Genomic DNA, 25622 nt, shown 5'->3' on the forward strand with positions numbered 1-25622 from the left:
CTGGGGTTCAGCTTGGTGAACTGGTTAATGCCATTTACCTCAAATTAGTGAATGGACACGAATATTTTTCACTTCTTCAAGATCTTCACCAAATCTTATTTACTGCCATTAGAGTTGCTTGTCAAAATTCAGTTACATTTCATGGGACCACATACATTACACAGTTCTTCTTTTCTTTTACACGGTGGCTATATATTGATGAAATTATTTTCTGGTCCTGCTCAGTAGCGTTAAGGATCCACCAAGGGGACAGTGAAGCAACTGAACACGACTCTGCTCCAATGCGCATTCACAATTCTATCTGCTTAAGTTAAAATAATGTGGTTCACCTCAATTCACTACACTCATCACTTTTCTTACTGAAGAGATCGAGGAACCTCCACTGAGGAAATGAGAAAGGACTGTGCTCCCCACTGGCTTAGGGCTACTACCGCAACACACACAAACACAACACCAGTTCAAAGTGATTGTGGGAAGATTGCCACTAGCTTATGACTAAAGTGATATTTGAAATGACTATTATTATAAATACGAACATAGGAAGAGCCTGTTGGATCAGAACAGTAACCCATCTAGTCCAATCATAGGAGTAAACTCCCAAAGGCCAAAGTCCCTTCTCCCCCTCCAATAAAACACTTAAGCCCCCCTCTGCCAGTTGATGGGTATTGCCATTCAAACGGTGTATGTGTAGGGCTTACCTCTTCCCCTCAATATTTTATTCAACTTGACGCCCTTGAGTCCAGCATCCTATTCTCACATTGGCCAACCAGATGAAAGGAGTGCAACAGCACTCTTCCCCCCCCCCCCGCCCCTACATTTTCCAGCAACTGGTGTTCAAAAGCATACAGCTGCCAACAATGGACAAGCCACTACAGAAAGCAGAATTATTACGTGAAACAAATACCAGTCAGACTAATCAAGCTCTCGCATTGAAGAGTGCTGACTGCTCATTTTAGCCTTTCTGGAAAAGTCCCCCCACCCTGCTCCTGTAGCATGTATCCTGAATCTTTATTTAGTTTTTAATAATACTGCTCAGACATCATCAAAAGTAGCACAAAGTAAACAATAGTGGGAAAGATAAAATGCTACACCGCACCCAACAAGTAACCCTACCATTTCCTAAGTTTAATCAGAACTATGAAGTCTTAGTTGGCTGCAACATCTCAACGTAAGATCTTTCTTTTTTAAAAAAGCATCCATTTGATGAATATACAAAAGGAAAAGCTTACCTCTTCCCACTGGTGAATGTATCTTATTAATCTTGAAAGCCGTAATAAACGCAGCAGACTGAGGATTTTTGTGAACCTTACAATACGAAGTGCTCTAGCAGTCTTGTAGACTTCTGAGTCCATCCCTTTTTCTACAATGAGAAAGATATAATCCACTGGTATTGATGAGATGAAGTCAACCACGAACCAGCTCTTTAAATAATTCATCTTGATGACTTTGGGGTCCAGGATTATCTCAGAGCTGTCCTCATTAACAGTGCCAGTTCTAAAGTTCATGATCAAGTCCAACAGAAACACAGTATCTGATGCTACATTGAAAATAATCCACGGTGTGGTTGTCTGCTCTGTGAAGAATGTGATCCCAACAGGAATAATGACAAGATTTCCAACCATCATGATAAGCATTATTAAGTCCCAGTAAAACCTAAGAGAAGATAGAAAACACAATAATTGAACAAAGCAAAAAATATTATTTTCTTGCAGTATAATTAAATTGTATATTGTAAGGCTTTTAAAAATTAGAAGAGATGTGAGTATAACACAGATAACCATCAACATGCTGTCCTAGATAGCAGAGCATATTGGTAAATATCTACTACATTCATGTTTGTTGCATGAAGTGCCCTTACCTTCAAAAAGGCAGGAGACTTTTCTTGGTCAAATGCACGGACAGTACAGCAGTACCTCAGGTTAAGAACTTAATTCGTTCAGGAAGTCTGTACTTAACCTGAAACTGTACTTAACTTGAAGCACCACTTTAGCTAATGGGGCCTCCCGCTGCTGCTGTGCTGCCGGAGCACAATTTCTGTTCTCATCCTGAAGCAAAGTTCTTAACCTGAGGTAATGGTTTAGCGGAGTCTGTAACCTGAAGCATATGTAACCTGAGGTACCACTGTATAGCCCAATGCAGTCCCCTCCAGATCTTATGGAACTATGACTCCTATAAGATCTTATTATTGGCTCTCATTGGAACCAATGGGAGTTTTAGTCCAAAACATCTGGAGGGCACCAAGTTGGAAAGGTTAGCATTTAACAATGCCACTTACATCAGATTGTCTGTGTTGGACTGAGGAAAAAACACAAGCTTTAATCCCATTGACTAAATGTTAAGTGTAGGTAGCTAGCTTCAGTATAAATGTGCATGGGAGCACAAGTCCAGGTGCCACTCAATAAAAGGAGCAGGAGAACTGCCAAGTGCAGCAGGGCACATGAAGAAAAAACATGTGGCCAACTCAAGAGTCCAGGGGTCCTGTAGAAACATTACGTCCAGAATCTAAAATTACCCGACTCAACCACTAGGCTAAACAGAGCAACGCTCTCTTAGTACTGCTGCTCTTCTGGAAAACTCTGCTTAGGGTTGAATACCACTGGTTTTTAGCAAGTGTGGGTTTTGGTTTTTTTTTAAAAAAAATAATAATCTCAAAAGACCTTTGAATGACAAGTTGCTGGATTGAATTCTACTGCTATTTCCTGTTCAATGAAATAAAGCTTTAAAGGAACACCGTTGTTTAAAAACATTAAGGATCCCTGACATTCATGTGTGATCTGAACTAATCAGAGGGCATCAGAATACTGAACTTTGCATCCACTGTAAAACTCTCTCCTTGAATAGCACAATTGCAAAACACACACTTTCTTGGTCATATGATTAGGAGAGATCTTTTTGATGGGGATTACTTGTTAAGACAAAGGGAGAGAATTCCTGCTATTATATCCAGAGAGTATAAGCAAGTTCTGCCATTCCTTCCTACCAGTTGATTGGCATATGGAATAAATGCAGCATTGTGCTGAAGAATTAGCTTATCATTCCATGGCATATTTGAAAGGATGAGTTGCATTTGGTAGATTTTTTCCCCAGCCTTCCTGTCAAAACCTATCAGTGTGTTTACATAAAAATGAACTGGTGCCTGCTGTTAATCATGAACACTTTGGCAGCCCAATGAAATTCACTCTTGGTCTCCCTCCAAATGCAAAGCCAAAATGTACCAGAATAAGCTTAATGACAAATGGACAATATATAGCCTGCTCCCGTTTCTATGTATCTTCTTCTTCTTGCTTTCCAGCCCATAACACATGAGTAATATATAGCCTGTCCACTGAGAAAATGGAGCACTTGTGCTCACTGGAAGGCTCTTACAGAGAACATAGGAGCTGCCTTATACAAATCAGACCAGTGGTCTGTCTAGATTAGTTTTGCATATTCTCTCCGGCATTTCAAGCAATAATACAACAAACAACAATCTGACCCAACAAATCATTACAAAGCAATACACAATTCCTACAGCCTACCTCCAGGTTAAACAAGCATTTTGTGCAGAATATAGGGATCATTGGTTCTTGCAACCACTGATAAAAACTTTGCCACTGCTAATGTTCTAGCATTTGTCCAGTCTTCCAATAGGAACCTGACATAGTGAGCCTCTGATTTTCCCAGGAGAGGTACCAGCAAGGGTAGTATCAGTTCAGCCCTGGCTTGCTCATATTTTGCACAGTGCAACAAAATATGTTTTATGGAATCGATGTCTTGAGCACACGAGCAAAGTCTGTCCTGGTAGGGAACTCCTCTCAACCTGCCATCCAACACTGCAGAAGGAAAGACGTTTAGTCTGGCTTTGGTGAAAAGCCTTCGATAGTTTGGTACTGTCAGGTTTTTAATGTAAGATGTTAACTTAAAGACAAGCAAGAATATTTTTCAGCTCTACCTTGAGCTGCTGAGACGTTTCTGCATGCAATCCATGCACTCTACCACTGAGCTACGGCCTGTCCTCAGAAGGTGTTGTGACCATCATCCGTGCTGTGAAACACAGCATGTATGACACACTTTTTAGAGTATTATAATGTTGCTATGCTATGTTTGCCAATGTGCATGATGTCTAAAAGAGCCACTAACCCCACAGCCACAACAGACAAGGTTCACTCAGTTCTGGGAAGCAGCCTGCTAGGCAATGTTGCCCATCCTTGCACCAAAACCTAAGGGCCACATTGTTTAATTTCAATTTCAATAATTTCCATCCTATACCCAGATGTACCTTGAGGTGGTTCACAATAAACAATTGCAAACCTTGAAATATGAAGTTGCAAATATAAACAAGCAGTTAAGATAATGCTCACTGGAATAAACGTTACCTATGCATGCAAGCAATAAATAAAGGATAATATGGAGGGAGGAACCAGGTATGCCATATTGATGTCCTTGGAGGGAAATGTGGTGTAATAATGAATTGTGTTCAGAATGACTGCATGGAAACAAAGTATATTATAATGTTGGGATACATTAGCCATTTTTTTTAAAAAAAAGGATTGCTGTACAAAAGCAATTCCTGAACGATTGTTCTCAACATACTGAGAACAATAATTTCAACAATAAAAGTTGGCATTGGCCGAAACACCTTTCAAGTAATCGATATACTTCATATACATTATTTTAATTAACATGTGAAAACATTTAGGGGCTGAAGTAAAAGCTTGCCCCTTTTGAACCTCTGGAATGATAGCGGGCAAGACTTCTGCTTCTCATGAATTTTTTGTTTTCACTTGAAGGATGCTTATTCACAGAAGGGGAATGCACCGACACATGCACAAAATCAGGAATTTCAACTCATCAGTATTCAAGTGTATCTTTAGCAATGAATACCACTCATAGCTAATGTGAAATCGGGGCCTATCCAAATAACAGTCAAGGGCTTAACAAACACCAAGTAATTAACGCTGTTATGTTCACTATACTGTGAAGTGTTACATAACCCCAAGTGACATTATATTAATACAGAACACATTAGTGAAGGGCACACACACACACACACACACACAAAAGCAGGAAGGTTTTCAGATCAATTTCCTATAGTTTACTTCCTTCCTAAAGCCAAATCTTTACACTTGAAGTTCCAATTAGAACAGGCACCCCCAAACTCAGTCCTCCAGATGTTTTAGGACTACAATTCCCATCATCCCTGACCACTGGTCCTGTTGGCTAGGGATGACGGGAGTTGTAGTCCCAAAACATCTGGAGGGCCAAGTTTGGGGGTGCCTGAATTAGAACATTTGAGCCACTTTCCTATCCCTACCAATTTGTTTTATGCTGGAGAGAACTGTCTTTCACACCTTACTTTAATAATAAAAAGTACATTTACATAGCGCTTTAAGGTATTCACAGCATTTAACATGCATTCTGCCACAAACAGTAACATTTGTCCGTTTTAAAATACAATGCTATTACGCATGTCGACCTAGAAGCAATCTCCATTGAGTTCAATGGGCCTTACTCCTGCACAAATGTGTATACAATGCGGGGCTGCAGAGTGAGGGGGAATTGCTGGCAATTGCTTCCCACCCTATTCCCCTGACAGAAATGAGCTGTCATCTATGGATGCAACCCAGTGCTGACATTTTTAAGTTAATGGGATTATTATTATTATTTTAACTTGGCTGCATTCAGCAATTTCTGTTCTCAATAAATGCTGCGGAAAGATTGCCAACTCGCACATCTTATGGTGTGGGCCATGTATCTGCATGCAAAGAAGCTTTGTCAAGCTCCGAGCCAAAGCTTGCCACTTCATGACTATTGCAGGGTGGGAAAGGAGATGTCTCATTGTTAAGCAATTTTCTGCTTTTAAAAACGTGCATTTTAAAGGAATGTAGGCTTATTATTTGCAAGGCCATGCATGGAGAAAAAGAACTGGTAAAATGTCAACTTTGTTCATCAGCACTGACATTCAAATTATTTCTGGGGGTTTGTAGATACTACACTGTCCTTCAGTATTGATCAAATTATTTCACATCTCAATGCAATATGGTATTTCATGGCATGCTGTGGGGGAGTACTTTTAACTCTCAAATCTCTTGTGTTGCATTTTCTCTAGGTTTGGACTTCAGCAGTTCATCTGCGGTCCCTTCAGCAAAATTCAATATGTGCCCACACATGTGCAGATACAACCCTGTTACCTGCCATAACAGGGGGAGGGAAGAACCAGAATTTTGGCACATTTTGCCTTTTGGTTGCCCAAATATTCTCTATCTCTCTCACACATATGCACAACCAAATCATCTTAAAGAAAATGTCACCTAATGTCTATCTCCCTTCTATTTGGTCTAGAGTGAAATTACTCCTTAGCCAACAGGCTGCAGGCAGAAGCACATTAAATGCCTGAATGACTCTGGTATAGAATTCAGCCACCGCTTTTTCATTTCCTGGTCCATTCCCATGGCTCTTGCAGAAGCTGTGATACATAGAAAATAAAACCAGGCATGGCACGTAACACGTGTGTCTTGGACTCTGCAGTAGGGCTGGGCGATGTATTGATACATCGTCCAAAATCAGTTTGAAGTCCACATCGTGATAATGGTTTCATAACATTTGGCATGGCGATATATCGCGAAGCACAATGTGTATGTGCTTTGTAAAAAAAATCACAATATGGGGAAAACTCTGAAGACAGTCATTACTTCTCTCATGATTCCTGCTGCTCCTGTTGCTCTGTACTATAAATTAACAGTTGTGACAATATGTAACAGTAAAATGTATGTACAATATGTAACAACAGTTGTGACAATATGTAACAGTAAAAATGAATCCGTTTTAGACCCCTAAGTAGTAGCAGTTGCCAGGATATTATGCTGTTCACCTCTACACAGTTACATCCCATGATACAGACATTGTGATATACCACTATATTGACATGTTTATCTGGTGATATATCACAATGTTGAAAACCAGATGTTGCCCAGCCCTACTCTGGAATCTGAGCCACTACTTGAGTACAAACTGTAGCTGAGAAGCTGCTTTCAGATATCAAACAAGTTTTCAATGCGCACATTTGCACAGATCATCACCACCCAAATATACTCTCACTCTTCAAATCTTCATTTCTTCCCTCCTCCTCAACTTCAGTGACACTCTTTGTTTCTTAAAGCCTTGTATCCCATAGGCTAAATCAGTGGGAAAGTGATTTAAAGGCACCATTCAAACAAGGATATGGAACCAGAGTATGATTCTGGCCTGTTGCTCTAGTTTGGATGGAGCCTTTAAATCACAGTTTCTCAGTATGAACTTCTGTGGTTTAAGACACTGCATGAGCTGCCCTGGATCATGGAACAAAGAGTGATGGGCAAGGAGGGTGACCATTCATTGACCATACATTCCCAGGTCAATGAGCCATGCTTTATCAGACTAGGACTGCGACATTGAAACCAGGCACCTGTATGTAATTTCCTCTATGGGCATTTCTATTTAAGGATCATCTAAGGATAACAACAAATCAAAATCACCTGGACATCTGTCCATTCTTTCCTTCAGTGCAGTCCATGAAGTACAGATTAAGGCACTCAGCAGTTATCCATTTAACCTTGCAAGCTTTAGCATTACAAATACCATTATTGCCAATGCATTTAGCTTCCATTTGAGAATATTTATCCCTAAAGCTAAGTACTAAAGTCTCAGATATGCAAATGCTTCCATTAATTCTTGTCTTTTAAAAGTGAGCAAGTGGAATCAGAACTGGGGAAACAGCTCATCACTTATCATTTATAACATAATTTTGAGTGCAGAATCAACCTTCACTGGCCATGTGCCACACTTAAAAAAAAAAATCAAAATGTAATTTCTTAGTAGCTACATGCACATTAATATTTTCCCCCTTCTTCATGAATTTGCTCTTCATTAGCACCATTAAGCATTATTTAATGCCTGAAACTTGCTTGGGCAAAAGGCTACAACTCCGTGTTTGCTTCAGTTCTGTGAGAAGAGAGTGAAGAAGAGGAAGCAAAGTTAAATCAGATCAAGCACAAAATGCATGTGCAAATAATGGATATTTGCATAAGGAAAGTGACACCAGAATTTGATTTGCCAATTTATAAAACACCATTAAGAAGCAGAAAGCACTACGCGCTCCATTATTACATCTTATTAGAGTCGCAGTTTGCGACGTGGTAATTTCTACAGCTCAGAGCTAAATATTTAAGAGCCATGTTATCAGACATTTGAGGGGGAGAACTGACAGACAGATCCAATGCTCATAAACGATCCCAGAAGAGCCTGCGGTCTCGAGCCACTGCCCCATTGAGTCCAGCATCCTGTTCTCACAGTGGCCAATTGCCTGTGGGAAAGCCAAAGGCAGGATCTGAGCACAAGAGCATATTCCCCTCTGTGGTTTCCAGAGAAGGGAGCGCGAGGGTCATCTAGTCCAACCCCGTGCAATGCACAAATCTTTCGCCTAACGTGGGGTTCGAACCCACGAACCTGAGATTAAGAGTCTCATGTCTGGGGACTGAGCTATGCCTCAAGCAACTAACTATACAATCACATTTATAGCCATCTCCCCTACCCCCCCACAAAAAAAATTTAATCACCTCTTCAAGCAAAAAGAGGCTTCCGAATCAATAATTCATATATGTATATATACACCAGGAACAAAGCGGAATTATTTCACACAATCCTGTTCCACCAGCACAATGTATATTTTGGAAATGCATTCCACTCTGCCGTCTGCACTCTCTGAAACCCTTTGAACAAAAAATCTCTCTGATCCCTGGGAGTTCAAAGTATACCTAGTTCCTTAATGACTTTGCACAGCACTGCCACAGCTGTTCCTTTGCTTCAGACACACAAAGAACAGGTTAAAGATGGCCTTGGAAAGTGTTTCCCTTAAAGTAAGTTGCCCATAGCTGCCGCTAACTGATAAGCTGCTCTTAAAATAAGCACTTGACGAACCTTAGGTCACCGGCACTAGTGACCCAATACGTCTCTTCCTTTTTATTTTGTTGATAAACGACTTTATCCTCAGTAGTTAAAACTTCCCTTTTCTACATATTGGGATATGAAGTTGCTGCACTTTAAATCAAATTTGTATTTCAAGTCTCTTGTCTCTGCAGACAGTTTTATTATCGTCATCCTCATCACCGTTAAAAATCCTTCTATCAAAATAGTATGTTAAGCGCACAGAGAGAAAACAGGGAAAGCTAATAAGGACCTTTTTGCAAATAACACTGAAATTAAAATGAAGGGGAAATGGTAGGTTGCATTACATATTTGGCAAACGGTAATCCAATGAGTCAAGGGGAAACTGGGGCCTTCCAGATGTGGTTGGACTCTGCCTCCCATCAGTCCCAGAATGATGTGAGGGTTGTAGACCAACAACATCTGGAAGGCCGTAGATTCCCTATCCTGCACCATTCAGAAAAAATGCAGCTATTCTGCCAGCTGTCCACCTTCATCACTTAGGAAAAGAGCTGAGTCAGGTTTGTTTTGGCAGAGCCAGTCTGGTTTAGTGGTTAGAGCATTGGGCCCTTAGGATTACTGTTCAGCCATGAAGCTCACTGGGTGATCTTGGTCCAATTGCTGCCCCTCAGCCTCGCCTACTTCATAGGGTTGTTGGGGAGTGGGAATGAGGAGTGAGGGAATGACAGATGCCATCTTGACCTCCTTGGAGGAAAGATAGGGTGTACATACCGGTAATACAATTAAGTAAAACAAATTAAATGTAGGTGGCAGCCAACATGGTAACCTCCAAGTGGATTTTGGACTCCATCTCCCATCCTCTGTGACCATTAGCCAAACTGGTCAAGGCTGCTGAGAGCTGAAGTCCAACAACATATGCAGAGAACCATGTGGACTACCCCAGCTTCCTCTTAATATTTAGGAACTTGTCACATACAGAACCTGCAATTCTTGTCCATTTAACTTCTGTCTCTGCCGCCGCCATCCCCCAACACACTTCTGATAACTATTATCAGAGGCTGGGGACAATTACAGTGGCAGCCTCAAACGACACTTGCAACATATATTGCTTCCCAATCAGGATGTTGCTTCTAATTTGTACTTAGGATTTTTCAAAGGCATTTCAGCTACCTTGCAACATCCACAGATTTTCAGTTAAGTGCTCATATTTAGCGGCTTTCCCCCCAAGTAATAATACCTTTATTGTCAATGTACAACCTGTGTACAATGAAATTAACCGAGTACAATATTCTTTTAACCACTTTGCATATTTCTGGTTTTCTGAGCAGAGCAAGTTATCTACATTTATTTATTTGGGGTCCCCCCCCTTCTACAGCCTGAGCAGCACACTTGGCACTGAAAACAAAATCTAAAAACAGGACCGTGGCCAAAAATGGCTCCTATTTTATGTAAGACAGGGGCAGACAAAAGGAGATGAACACTGAGAGGGAGAATTAAAGGCATTTTTATAACACGTATCAGAAAGTATCGCCAAAACGAAAGGAATATAAATGCATCACATTTATTTCAGCAGCAGTGCCACGTTCGAATCTCAGAACAGTCTAACAGACATAGATTATTTGCTTCGCTGTTATGCTCCTTTTCTCCTGTATCAAAATGAGGACAGCACTTTAAGTGTGTGCTTAAAAGATGAGCAACAGGTGCATCTCCGCTACTGAATATGGCTTCAGCAGACTTAAACCCGAAATATCAAACACACTTAAATGTCAGATTTGCAGGACCACTGAACAAAACAGAAGGATAGATTGTATCTTGGAGACATGGAAGGATTTTTCTTTCTTTCTTATAAATCATTAAGCCTGAAACAAAGCCCAACAGTCAAGACTGCATTAACTGCTATGTTAAATAAAATTAATAAGGTTTAAAATTAAGTAGAGTTTTAGCAGAGGGTCTCTCTAGGGACCACATCCCATTTTTCCTCTTTGTGCAGGACTCTCCACTTGAGCAGCTCCAACTCATTAGAGCCACAGGCAGAAAAGCCAGTGGTAATGACCTGGGAGACCTGAGTTCAAATTCCTTCTCTGCCATGAAACTCACTGGCAACCCAGTCAGATGGGTGGGGTAATGATGATGATGATGATGATGATGATGATGATGATGTTACTGGGTGACCCTGAGCTGGTCAGTGTCTCAGTCTTACCTCCTTCACAGGGCAGTTGTGAGCATAAAATGGAGAAGAGAACCATGTATGTCACCTTCAAAGCTTTGGAGGAAAGGTGCTGTATAAATGCACTACATTGAAGGGATGCGATGTCAGGATTTCTCCCTCAATTCACCTATTCCCATCATCTCCTCCTTGCAGCCTTAAAGGTAAAGGTAAAGGGACCCCTGGCCATTAGGTCCAGTCACGGACAACTCTGGGGTTGCGGTGCTCATGTTACTTTATTGGCCGAGGGAGCCGGCGTACAGCTTCTGGGTCATGTGGCCAGCATGACTAAGCCACTTCTGGAGAACCAGAGCAGCACACAGAAACACTGTTTACCTTCCCGCTGGAGCAGTACCTATTTATCTACTTGCACTTTGACATGCTTTCGAACTACTAGGTTGGCAGGAGCAGGGACCGAGCTACAGGAGCTCACCCCGTTGCGGGGATTCAAACCGCCAACCTTCTGATTGGCAAGCCCTAGGCTCTGTGGTTTAACCCACAGCACCACCCGCGGCCCTCCCCTTGCAGCCTTATATCCTACAAATAAAAGACCAACTGCACTAGCCTTCACCAAATCGTTTGTATTTGCTCTACTCTATTTGTTCAAGTACTGTACACTATATTTTAAATTACAGCCAAACCAAAACAAAAGATGGGAGTTAAATACGTAGGCTGAAATAATCACATCACAGCAATCAAAGTCCTAAACATGATGCGGTATTATGCAGAGATATGCATAACTTGAATTTTCCAAGTTTGCTTATTAAGACAGAAAAGTCTCTAGAATTCTAACTAACTAATTTAAATGCCCTGATTGGCAGCTAACAAGTCTGTCAGTGGACTGACAAGCAGGGTGCGTTTCATCACCACAAGAAGGGAAAGCACAGAACATGGGTAGGCAAACTAAGGCCCGGGGGCCGGATTCAGCCCAGTCACCTTCTAAATCTGGCCTGTGGACAGTCCGGGAATCAGAGTGTTTTTAAATGAGTAGAATGTGTCCTTTTATTTAAAATGCATCTCTGGGTTATTTGTGGGGCATAGGAATTTCTTTTCTTTTCTTTTCAAAATATAATCCGGCTCCCCATAAGGTCTGAGGGACAGTGGACCAGCCCCCGGCTGAAAAAGTTTGCTGACGCCTGGCATAGAATATCAGAATACTGAAGATGATAACAACTTGGGACCAGTTTACCTGAGAGGTCGCCTTACCCCTGTATGCCACGTGACCGCTTTAATCTGCAGAACTGGGACAGTTACAGGTGCCAAATAATACCTGCGTTTATAAGAAATCGGCACTTTGGAACTCCCTGGCCATTGACATCAGGCAGGCACTGTTGCTGTACTCTTTTCAGCACCTGCTAAAAACATTCAACTTAGGAGAACTCTACCCAGACATGCAGAATGTTGATGTGCATTTCAATCTGCTTTTAGTTTATTGCTTTACTTTTACTTGTTTTAAATACAGTGGTACCTTGGGTTACATACGCTTCAGGTTACAGACTCCGCTAACCCAGAAATTGTACCTCGGGTTAAGAACTTTGCTTCAGGATGAGAACAGAAATCATGCAGTGGCAGCAGGAGGCCCCATTATCTAAAATGCTGCTTCAGGTTAAGAACAGTTTCAGGTTAAGAACGGACCTCCAGAACAAATTAAGTTCTTAACCAGAGGTGCCACTGTAGTTGTTTTCAACTGTTTTACTGATAAATTTATTGTTTCATTCTCTTTGCGAACCATTTTGAGGTTTTGTTGTTTTACCATCAGTGTATTAATTTTATGAAGTAAACAAGTAAAATAAACAATGTGTAGTTTCAGGTCTTGCCCTTCAGCAGGAGCACTTAAATTGGCAGCGTGTGCATTTGGTTTTCAAATACTGGTCCATGGCAACATTTAAATTAACAGCTAACCTGCCCAAATGAAGACAATATTATCTGCGAAGCTATTGTGCCTGCAGAAAGGTGGAAACTGAATGCAATCCTGCACAGTAATCAGATACTGAAATGGCAGAGGAATGCAGCCAGTAAATCATGACAGGGGTCTGGTTGGAATCACTAAATCTGTGAAGCATCATAAAACTTATTTTTCTTTTTTCTTTTTTGTCGATGGGGCGGGGCAGTCAATCAAGGCAAAAATTACCCTGAAGAAGCTCTGGTGCAGGATGTGATTGCAGCTTCAAGTCAAAGCATGCCAAAATGCATTCATCCCACTTGCCAAGCAGGCAACCCCTGCGATTCCTACATCAGAGCAATCTATTCCAAGTACCACTTCAACAAAACACATCTACAGAGTCATGACATTCGAGTTCACAGTTCCAGAGAGGTGGCTGTGTTGGCTGTTGCAGCAAAATCAACCAAGAGACTTGTGGCAACTTAATGACTTGACAGATATTCTTATGGCACTGGCTTTTGTTGAACATACTTAATCAGATGCCATGATCTTGAGTTTTGGGTACGCATATAAACGGTCGGAGGTGGGAGACTGTAAACTGTGAGGTCAGAAGGAAAGCCAGAAGTACAGGTGACGTATTTTATTTTATTTTTATATATAAATATTTATTAGATTTTCCAATTTTATATAAACACAAAAAGAAAAAGAAAAAGAAAAATATTAAAAACAGATCAATTTCGATAACAGTCTTTCAATAACATATTTCTTTGACTTCCTCATACCTCCCCTTCTTGTTTTCTAGTTCATCCCAATAATTCAGCAAATCCTAATCTCTTAACATTCCTTTTAAAATAAGCCTTATTTTCATTCCACTTTTTTTAAAAAAAAATTAATAACTTAAACAATCTTAATCCCCATTATCTTTATCATAACAGCTAGAGACCACCAAAACTCAAACCAACATCTTTTCAAAGTTCATTAATTTTATAGTATTTCTGTAAATAATCCTTAAATTTCTTCCTATTTTTAAATTTTATAATTAACAGTGGACATTCACTGGTGACCATGGACTTCCAGTGTTAATGAGAAGCATGGAAAAAAGCCACCATGAAGCAGCTCCCATGGCACTAAACATAAACAGTCATGGCTATGGAGGGAGAATTGAATCCTTTCCTCCCCTGCTGTGGTTTTAAGGAAAATCCCTTGCCTGAAGAGGGGGGAAATCTCCTATTGTTGAGTGCCTCCTGCATAGGTGGGTGGGAACTGGAAACAGGCAGGATGTCCTCACTGGCAACATCTGTTTAGAGCTTCTCCACATATGACAGAGTCACCTACTGACCTGCCAACACACTAAAAATATGGATATAGTCACTTCTACATCCCTAACAAGTGCACTGTTTCTTAATGACACCAACATCACTGTGCAATACAGAAGCTTGTTGTTGCTCTTGTTGTATGAAGGCATTAGGATAGTCAGGTCCAGTTACCAGAACCTTCTCCTTCTAGTTCCCAAAGCGCTTTGCATTTCTCCTCTGGAAGTTGCCCTCTGCCATGGTGAAAATGTACATCACCTCCATCCTGTCCCAACTTCTCCACCTTCCACATATAAACCTCAGAAAATGTGGTCCTCCCTGAGGCTATTTAAGACCTGTGTGTCTTGAGGGAAGGTGGAAGGCAAGATGTCCAGGTCACTAAGCTTGTACCTTCAGCTCCTGAAAAGACCACCAGTCAGCTTGAGAAGACTCTGTTGCTCTACATTTTATATTATTTATATGTTTTAGAAATGGCAGAAAGACAGAACGAACAAATGAATAAAATGAGGAATTTTCTGCTGTTGCCTTTGGAGGTGCAATTTTTATCAAAACCACCACAAGGGAAGAAATGGTTGAACTATAATTATAGCTGGTATTTTTTAGCATAAGCAGTGTATATTAACATAATGTTCTGGGCACACCTATGCAATTTTGTCTGAACCTACTCTACTCAACTAACAGAATTGTATAGATTGTATCAGGGTTTCATTCAGGATTTCGTGAACCTTTGGGGGCCAGAGGCACATTTAGAAATCTAAGGTTGTGGGCATCACAAAATACCCATTTTTTGAGGGGGGCTGACAAAGTTCAGAACCATCACAACACCCCCCCCCCAAAAAAAAACACACCTTCAAATCCAAATAAAATATTGCAGGAGGTACAGACAACAACCTCCCCCCAACAAAAACTTTAAAAATAAAATTGGGGTGGACAGAGAAGCTGGCAGGTGCCACAGGGGTGTCTAAATTAGAATTCATCTTCTGTTAGCATATACTTCTTGAAAACTATCTATTGGTAACCTTGGGAATGGCACAAATGGCACTCAATAATTTTTGTCTTTAATTTGCTTTGCTACGTCTAGCACGAGACCTCTAGGAATTAGCACTGAACACACGATGAATTTCAAAATTGAGTTCCAGCCTCCAGGGAAAACAGGTCCAGGGAAAAGATGGCTGAAAGGCTTTAGACAATTAACAAGTCGTCTGCTGTACATTTAATTCACACACACACCCAAACACATGCACAAATGAAACTGGGTTAAGCATTTCTCTCAAAAGGTTTGGTGGTGCCAATATGTATCCTTAAACCTCTAAATGGATTGGAAAGCAAATACCTGAAGGAGCCCCTGTATCTGGGTTTTTCTCCAGGTTCCATTGCCTAGCACAGCCTTTCTCTACTGTGGGTTTTTAGATGTTCTTGCACTACAACTCCCATCATCCCTAGCTATCCCTAGAGAGATTATGGGAGTTGTAGTTCAAGAACATTGGGGGGGGGCAAGGTTGAGAAAGGCTGGGTCCAGGCCTCTTTGAATGGTGCTTTAAACTCCCTTCTGACCACCCCCCTCACTGGTCCTGCCTTGTAGGCTGGAATGTGTCCTTAATTACCGTATTTTTCGCTCGATAACACGCACCTGACCATAACACGCACATCGTTTTTAGAGGAGGAAAACAAGGGAAAAAACATTCTGAATGAAACAGTGGATGTATCATTTTTGTGCTTCATGCTGTGGCCACAGACATGTGATCTGGTGGTGAATTTGGGGTGACCCAATGCAAAAATCCTGAGAATCCCTGTGGATCCATGCTTTGTAACCACGTTTTTGCACCATTGCAGCCCCAGGCAACAGTGGGTGTGTGATTTTGGGGGGGCAGGCTGTAGCCATGGACATGCTATGTGCTCTGATGGTGAATTTGGGGTGACCCAATGCAAAGATCCTGAGGATCCATGTTTTGTAACCACGTTTTTGCACCATTGCAGCCCCAGGCAACAGTGGGTGCGTGATTTGGGGGGGCAGGCTGTAGCCATGGACATGCTATGTGATCTGATGGTGAATTTGGGGTGACCCAATGCAAAGATCCTGAGGATCCATGTGGATCCATGCTTTTTAACCACATTTTTGCACCATTGCAGCCCCAGGCAACAGTGCGTGTGTGATTTTTGGGGGGCAGGCTGTAGCCATGGACATGCTATGTGATCTGATGGTGAATTTGGGGTGACCCAATGCAAAGATCCTGAGGATCCATGTGGATCCATGCTTTTTAACCACATTTTAAGTGGGGAAGGAAGGAAAAATACAGAATGGACAAGGAGCACGAGAGGGGTGTGCAGAGAAGCAGCTGGCTAAGAATGCAGGAGAGGGGTATAACGGGAGGGAGGAAAGGAAGGCAAAAGTTTTCCCTCACCTACCCACCCAAGCCAGCCAGCCAGCTCTCTCTCTCTCTCTCTCTCTCTCTCTCTCTCTCTCTCTCCCTCCTGCATGTTTTTAGCAGCACCGGAGCACAGAGACGACACTCTGCTTTCCCCTCTGCTTGCCTGGAGGGGAGGGGCTTTCCCTGCTCTTTGTTCCGTTTGAGCAAACACAGCAAGGAAACAAAGGAGGGTGGGCAGTAAGACCCTGAGGCAGAATGCAGGAAAGCAGCCACTTCCTCTTTTCAGGTTTCCCTTCTCCGAGACGCGCGATTTGATTTTTGTCTGATTTTTTTTGCCATTTGGCTCCAGGGACCACACATTCGCTCAATAACACGCACAGACATTTCCCCTTCCTTTTTAGGAGAAAAAATCTGCGTGTTATAGAGGGAAAAATACGGTAATCAAATTTGTCTTAATTGTTTAACCAGTTCTTCTGTTGAACTACTGCCTTACTCTGTTAAAACTGTATGTTTCTCATGGTGTGTTTGATGATGATGATGATGAACCACCCTTTATAAAAAGATCCTAAGGTGCTGTACAACATTAAGAACACATTTTATGGAACACAATAATAAAAAAGTAATAAAAAGTGTAATAACAGACAGTATAATAATAAAATAATCATAGTAACAGCCCCCCACCTCTCTCCCACAGCTTTAACAGGACATAGAATTATTTAATGACTGAAGGTCTGGGTACAGAAGAATGTTTTTGCCTGGTGCCTAAAGACATTTAATGATGTCGCCAGGCACATCTCTCTGGGGAGAGCATTCCACAGTTGAGGAGCCACCACAGAAAAGGCCCATTCTTGTGTTGCCACACACACGCACACACACACACACACACACACACACACACACACACAAGCCTCTCAGGGAGTGGGGATATAGAGAAGAGCCTCAGATGACAAGCACAGGGTCTGGGTCGGTCTGTATGGGGGAAGGTGGTCCTTAAGGTATTGAATAGCTGAGCTCTGTGGGGCTTTATTTGTTGCATCCCGTCCTGCTATCCGTACGGATACAAGACCGATTACAAATACAGTCGTACCTTGGATCCAAAATGCCTTGCAAGTCGAACATTTTGGCTCCCAAATGCCGCAAACCCGGAAGTGAGTGTTCTGGTTTATGAACGTTCTTTGGAACCTGAACGTCCAATGCGGGTTCCGCAGGTTCTGATTGGCTGCAGGAGCTTCCTGCAGCCAATCGGAAGCCGCGCCTTGGTTTCCAAACATTTTGGAAGTTGAACGGACTTCTGGGATGGATTCTGTTCAACTTCCAAGGCACAACTGTATTTTTATTAAGAACGGGAGAAGGAGGAGGAAGAGTAAACCCAAGCTGTGAACCTGAGTTTTCAGGAGCAGTGTAACCCCATCCAGCATGGGATGGATCCCTATAACCCAGTCTGCCTTTTGACTGACCATGAGCAGCTCTGTCTTGTCTCAGTTGAGCCTCACCCTTATCCAGTCCATTACTGACACTGGTTTAGCACCAAAACACCCTCTGATTTAGACAGCCTTCAACTGGAGATACTATGGGTCAAACCTGCATATGAAGCATATTTCTCTAAACAGCATGTGGGACTGCAGAGGCTGAAAGGAACTGGTTGTTTTCATCAAATAACCCTTAGCCAGTGATTTTAAAAATAAATAAATCAAGGAGGAGCATATATATGTTGGTGGTCTGCTAACTGTTACCTGAAGGGACTCGTCACATAGAGCTACAAAACTGCTTTCCAAGCCCAAACAAGTTTTAATAGTGGAGCTCCAGCAGCAAAAGGGACTAGAAAAAGCCCTGTGTGCACAAATTAGCAACAGTAGTATTTTTCACCCACTACTGAAAAGTCGGCAGAGGGGCAGGCTCAGTGGTAACGTATGCAATTGCTGCGTTGCACTTTCTGTGTCAACGCTTCAATGTGTGTCAGCAAACTAACAGAGAACTGGTATTTGCAGCGTCAAAACACGATGCATAAGCAACACAGGACCTGTAGAAGAAGACTTTTTTGTAGTTTCAAATGAAACAGGGGTTGCTACGCCTGTTATTCACCGTGGATGTGTTCAGAAATGATAGCTGAACCCAGGCACGGTGGTTTTCAACCAGTCAGCTGTGGCACCCTGGGGTGCCCTGAACGATAGTCAGGTGTGCTGTGGGCAACACTGGCCTCTGTCCCTCTTTCCTTCCCTCCCTTTCTCTTGTGTCTCTACTTCCCAAAGATTTGCACAGCTGTTTGTTGCAACAGCCCTGGCTCCCAGCTCCCAAGGGAAATGTTGCCTCTGGGGCAGGCCAGGGGGTGCTTCCCAGGCCCCTGTGGGGCAATGTGAGGAGGCACCTCTCTTTGGGGCAGGGGCTGCATCAGCTGCTGCCCAGAGGATTCCCAAGGACGGTGTAGAAGAGAAAAGGCTGAAGGAACATTCCACAAGGGATGGTGTTTGAAAAAGGGTGCCAGCCCTGCAGGCAAGGAGTGATATAACTGGGTTCCTGAGCCCCACAGGGGTGCTGCAGAAAGAACGTAGTTGGTCAAGGGAGCCGTGGACTCAAAAAAGTTGAAAACCTCTGCTCTAAAGCATCAAGGAGACCTCTGTATCACTGCTGTTGCCAGTAGTATGGAGGAGGAATTTATTCGGCATGCTTTTTGCAGTAGTAGACCAACCCAATCTAAAGCTCCCAAACTTGCTTGAAGATGGGGACACAGCTCTCATTGCACATTTAGCCAAATTTGCAATACATACACACAAAAGCATGGACACACACACACACACACACACACAACTTTTAAATTGCATTCCGAATGCATATTCTACATGCATATTTTTCATAAAACATGTGTACAGAATCTGTACAATTTAAATGCAGACCTTGTTTATTATTTATTTATGAGGGTCTTTCTAAACCGCCAACTCATTAAAAAAAATAATGTTGGTGTACAATAAAAAACATTAAAACATCATAATAATCATAAAATATGGAACACATGACCAAAGCGGAATCAAATTAATTCTCTGAAAACTCTTGGCAGCACAGAAATGTTTTCAGCGGGTTACAAAATATCAAAACCATAGGTGTCTGTCTGATTTGTAGCCAGTGATAAGTAGGAAACAGGCTACAACTCAGTGGTAGAGCATGTGTTTGAGTGCAGAAGGTTCAATCCTTAGTGTCTCCAGTTAAAGGTATAGGGAAGAGGACCACTCTGTCTGAGCCCCTGCTGGTCAACACAGAAAAGATTAGCTGAGCTCAGGCTTCCCCAGCCTGTTGCCCTCTAGATATTTTTGACTTCTACTCCTATCAGTCCCAACCAACTTGCTGGAAGTCCAAAACACCTGGAACACAACAGGAAAGCAGGGCTAGATGGACAAATAATCTGCCCAAGGATAAGGCAGCTTCCTATACAGTGGTACCTCGGGTTAAGTACTTAATTCGTTCCAGAGGTCCGTTCTTAACCTGAAGCACCACTTTAGCTAATGGGCCTCCTGCTGCCGCCGCACAATTTCTGTTCTCAACCTGAAGCAAAGTTCTTAACCTGAAACACTATTTCTGGGTTAGTGGAGTCTGTGACCTGAAGCGTATGTAACCTGAAGCATATGTAACCTGAGGTACCACTGTATTGCTAAGTTTCAAGGCTAAAGCAACTGAGAGCTCCTTTTCAATTTCAGCTTTTGCCTGCCCATTAAATATAAAATCAATATTGATCAGATTGCTTGCTTGTTTGTTTTTTAGTTTTACAAAACAAAATCTCACATCATGACATTATACGGGCATCCTCAAAATTTGGCTTTAGTTCTCTCTCATACCTTCCTCATCTCTTTCTGAAACAAACTTGGCCTGCCCACAGATACTACAGCCATCTCTGTTTTCCTCCTCTGTCCTACCCCACAAACATACAATGCTGTCATTTCTCACCAACACCCTCCTGAGCAGATTTGGGACACTATCTATCTAGCTTTGATAAGTACCAGTCTGAGCTGCTCCCATTCTCAGGAATCCCTTCTTCCCCCTTAAGGAGACATGCACAATCCTCATGAACAGTTATTCTCCCTCTCTTCCTGTGATTGCCTGTCTCTGAGGTTAGGATATTGGACTTTCACTGAAATACAAAGTAAGCTCAAAGCACAAAAAGATCCATGTCTGATGGTAGATTCCTGTCATAGGCAATTTTTGGGTATGAGGAGGAGGCTGCTGTAGATAAGACATTTCTTTTTTTATTCAGGTTGTTCTTTTTTCACCCAACTTCCAGGATATGACATTTGCTGCAAACTCTGAAAGACCCACCACAAATCTCAAAAGCAACCTCAACTGCTCATCCATATGTTCCTGGCAAGGTCATTTACAGTATATAGATTTATCCAAGCTAGAAGGCTCAATATTCTGGAAGAATAAGGAGTTAGAGGTTTGGGGAACATGCACATGAATGTTCCCAAACGCACACATAATTTAGTTCCAGATGTGCATGTAAAAGGTAAAGGTAAAGGGACCCCTGACCATTAGGTCCAGTCGTGACTGACTCTTGGGTTGCGTCACTCATCTCGCTTTATTACCCGAGGGAGCTGGTGTTTGTCCGCAGAAAGGTCATGTGGCCAGCATGACTAAGCCACTTCTGGCGAACCAGAGCAGCACATAGAAACGCCGTTTACCTTCCCGCCGGAGTGGTACCTATTTATCTACTTGCATTTTGACATGCTTTCGAACTGCTAGGTTGGCAGGAGCTGGGACTGAGCATCGGGAGCTCACCCCATCGCGGGGATTCGAACAGCCGACCTTCTGATCAGCAAGTCTTAGGCTCTGTGGTTTAACCTACAGCGCCACCCGCATCCCTCAGATGTGCATATAGAGAGCCACAAATATTCCCCATCCTCCCTTAGACCTACATACAGATCAATGCCCCATTCCAGCAAATACAATCTGCATACAGAAAGAGGGTTCTGCAACTAAATCCGCTGTACTCGCTTTTCCAAGGAAACCTACTGTGTCCTTGGAGGACTAAGTCCAGAAACATGTTTCACAATCCACATTTCTGTGCATAAAAATATAAGAGCCACTCATACAGAATGTGTAATATAGGAAAGGTGCAATTCTCACATTTTACAATGTCGGGGAAAGATGGCGATCCAGCACTGATACCTACCCTTTTTATGATCCGCATAGTTATTTTTATGACTAACTATTAGGTTAACCACTTAGGCTGCAGCCCTTTAGATAATTTTCCCTGCTATATTCCACTGAAATTAATGGGACTTCTGCAGGTGTAAATTGTCTGAAGGTCTCAGACTAATTTATAGCGTCATGGCCATTTTTAGTAGCGCAATATCAATCAATATAAGCTGGAAATGTTAATTGAAGGCAGACCTCACTCCTTGTTCTCTCCTTGGGGAGAAAGCGAGAAGGGCATGAGCAAGAGGGATTTTCTAAGTTAAAATTCGCTTTGCAGCGCATGCTGTTGTTGTGAGGCACAAGATAATCCCTGTCATTTCTGAAACTGAACAATAGTGCTTTTATGCTTTCTAATTATCGCTCTACGTGCATACTAATTGATGTAGTAGGAGACCAGGAATGTATTATTATTTCAGCAAGTAACAGTAATACAGGTGTATCAACATTGCTTTTCCAAAACATTTTGAGTAACTATGAAGTCTCTGCGTATGTTGACAGCAGAACAAACCTCCTTGGAAGGTTGGAAGGTCTTCTTTAAGGTTTTCAACCTGAGTCTGGGAAACCACCAATGAGGGATGCTGTGGCAGCCAGCATTTCCAGCACTATGGTTCTATTAGAAACCTACTACCAACAAACATCCGTATAGTTAAAGCTATGGTTTTCCCAGTAGTGATTTATGAAAGTGAGAGCTGGACCATAAAGAAGGCTGATCGCCAAAGAATTGATGCTTTTGAATTCTGGTGCTGGAGGAGACTCTTGAGAGTCCCATGGACTGCAAGAAGATCAAACCTATCCATTCTTAAGGAAATCAGCTCTGAGCGCTCACTGGAAGGACAGATCCTGAAGCTGAGACTCCAATACTTTGGCCACCTCATGAGAAGAGAAGACTCCCTGGAAAAGCCCCTGATGTTGTGAAAGATGGAGGGCACAAGGAGAAGGGGACGACAGAGGATGAGATGGTTGGACAGTGTTCTCGAAGCTACCAGCATGAGTTTGACCAAACTGCAGGAGGCAGTTGAAGACAGGAGTGTCTGGTGTGCTCTGGTCCATGGGGTCACAAAGAGTCGGACATGACTAAACGACTAAACAGCAACAACACCATGAATGAAAAAGTATTTAAGAAGTCAAGGCCCAAATCCAGTTTACGCTCACACAAGTGCATACACTTGCCCAAAGTAATTATTTAAACTTGAGTCTTCTTTGACCAGTTGACTCCAATGTCATATCACAATGCAGTTTGGAAACCTAAATCTAAAGAACTCTTGGACAGACAACACTTCTTTGGGCCTTGGTTAATAAGAGTTATTGTACCAGGCAGTGTCACATAAGGAATGCAACATTTTGAAATTATTAATGAGGACTGTGCGAGGACGAAGGAAAACCATTCTCACAAAGCATTTCTAAATTTTATTTATTTACTTATTTAGAAGATGCGCAGACTGCTTGATCAAAGAGCTAAGCGGTGCACAAAAATAACTGTAGATAAAACACAGATACAATCCACACAGCAATTAAAAAAAGAAAATATGCATAATTAAAAACACAGATAAAATTGGTAAGACTCTTCAAACAAATACCGGTAACTAAGGATAAGCTATTAATCAATGTGCATGAGTTTAAGCCAGAAAAGTATTCCTTTTAAGCCATAAATAAACTGATTCTTATAAGGCTGATGGTTATAAAGGAGGAACCACAGCTTAGTGGAAAAGCACATGCCTGAGTAGAATGCGTCCATAAATTCTGTTAATGCTTCTTGCCTGCCTAGATGGAAGATGGAGGATGTGTGCAGAAAACAGCCTGTACTACGAAGGTAAAATGCGCCCCTCAGAAGGTGCCCAAAGAGAATGTGCAGCTCAAGCTGCAAAAAGGTTGACATTCCTGGTTTAAGACATGCAAACTTGTGTGTTGAGTATTTTGCTTTTCAGTCAAGTTGAGAATGGCTGGGGAAACCCAGCCAGATGGGCAGGGTATAAATACTAAAACTACTACTACTGTTGTTATTATTATTATTACAGTGGTACCTCTGGTTACGTACTTTATTTGTTCCGGAGGTTCGTTCTTAACCTGAAACTGCTCTTAACCTGAAGCACCACTTTAGCTAATGGGGCCTCCTGCTGCTGCCGCGCCGCCGGAGCACAATTTCTGTTCTCATCCTGAAGCAAAGATCTTAACCCGAGGTACTATTTCTGGGTTAACGGAGTATGTAACCTGAAGCATATGTAACCTGAAGCATATGTAACCCAAGGTACCGCTGTATTATTATTATTATTAATTGTTGTTGTTGTTGTTGTATTAAGGTCTAGTTGCCTAAATGAATATCCTTTAAACATATGAATGGAACCCACCAATGGTCAGCTTCTGGATGCATCTGCAACTTTCTGGCGGCAACAGAAGCAAAACCAGTTTAACGACTCATCTGAAACCAAAATACTTGCACAGGTAGAAGTAGAAATAATAATAACGAGATGTTGGTATTCATAACTTGGTAGAATCATTGTGGTTACAATCACAATGTACCAGTGAGTAGTGTCACACACAAAAATCACAGGGTTTCTACCAAGGGAGCCTTTGTGCAAGAGAAAACGGAGACACACAGCTCCAGTGGCACAACTGGATTGTGAAAAAATACGTGAAACCATTCAGAGAAAAGATCTGTCAGGCCACTTACATAATCATTTCTTAATTAGACATTAATTCCCTGTAGAATGGCACGTTCTCTTTGGACTTACTTTGCAAACAAATAAATAGAATCAATTTATTCACTCTGCCATAGGGTGTGTGCACATACAGGGTGGGTCTTAAAAGAGGCCCCGTGGAACATGTGTACTCTGTACCCAGGGGGCCTCTTTTAAAGGACTCACCCTGTATATGTATGCATACATATACATGCACGTGGGTGTCTATTTCAGGCATCCGAAACCCACCTAAGCTCATGCTACAAACATTGTTGGGCTTTAAGGTGCCCCAGGAGACTCTTGATATTTCCTTTGAGCAGACTACCAGGGGACAAAGAAAGTGGCCTTTGATGGTGCAGCTTATATAACACCTGCAAAATCTTGTTCCATCAGAACACAAAGCAGTGACGGAGCACAGGAGCCCTGCAGCAAAATAGGCAAAGCAAAGTTGCTACAAATCAAAGCGCAAGAAGAACTACAACACCAACAAGGGGAAAAAACATTATGTATACCACCTAAAAGAGCTTATGGATTAAGTGGTTTATAAATCTTTTTAAAAGTCACCAGGATGCCAAAAGAAAAACAGTAATCCAGCAGCGGCCACTACATTATTCATTGATCTTTGCACAATAAACTGCTTTGAGGGGTTTTGTTTCTTTTACAATCAAGAAGTGTATACATTTTATGAAACAACCAAACAAATAGTACTACTACTACACACAGGAAATATAGGACCACAGCCTACATATAACCAAAATGAATATAATTGCAAGTGACTATTTTCTAGGTATTTTGGACTAGACAACATTTTTTTTCATTTCAGTACCACCAATTCCTATAAAATATGTATGTTATACATACATTTACTGTACTCCTGTAGCCAAGAAAGCCTGAAACATTTCCTTAGAGTATACTGTTAAATACCGTGGTACCTCGGGTTAAGTACTTAATTTGTTCCGGAGGTCCGTTCTTAACCTGAAACTGTTCTTAACCTGAAGCACCCCTTTAGCTAATGGGGCCTCCTGCTGCTGCCGCGCTGCCGGAGCACAATTTCTGTTCTCATCCTGAAGCAAAGCTCTTAACCCGAGGTACTAT

The 25622-nt window shown here is 42.0% G+C and overlaps 1 protein-coding gene across 1 annotated transcript in view; it reads right to left on the bottom strand.

The window, feature by feature from the left end:
• The window catches only part of HCN1 (hyperpolarization activated cyclic nucleotide gated potassium channel 1), a 182056-nt gene that overhangs the window by 149251 nt on the left and 7183 nt on the right, over nucleotides 1-25622 (bottom strand). Inside the window, exon 2 of the mRNA XM_083576073.1 lies at nucleotides 1230-1653. Coding sequence (XP_083432199.1) covers nucleotides 1230-1653 — 424 coding nt within the window. The remainder of the gene's footprint in view (nucleotides 1-1229; nucleotides 1654-25622) is intronic.

The sequence above is a fragment of the Podarcis filfolensis genome, assembly GCF_964270895.1.
Source record: "Podarcis filfolensis genome assembly, chromosome: 11".
NCBI lineage: Eukaryota > Metazoa > Chordata > Lepidosauria > Squamata > Lacertidae > Podarcis > Podarcis filfolensis.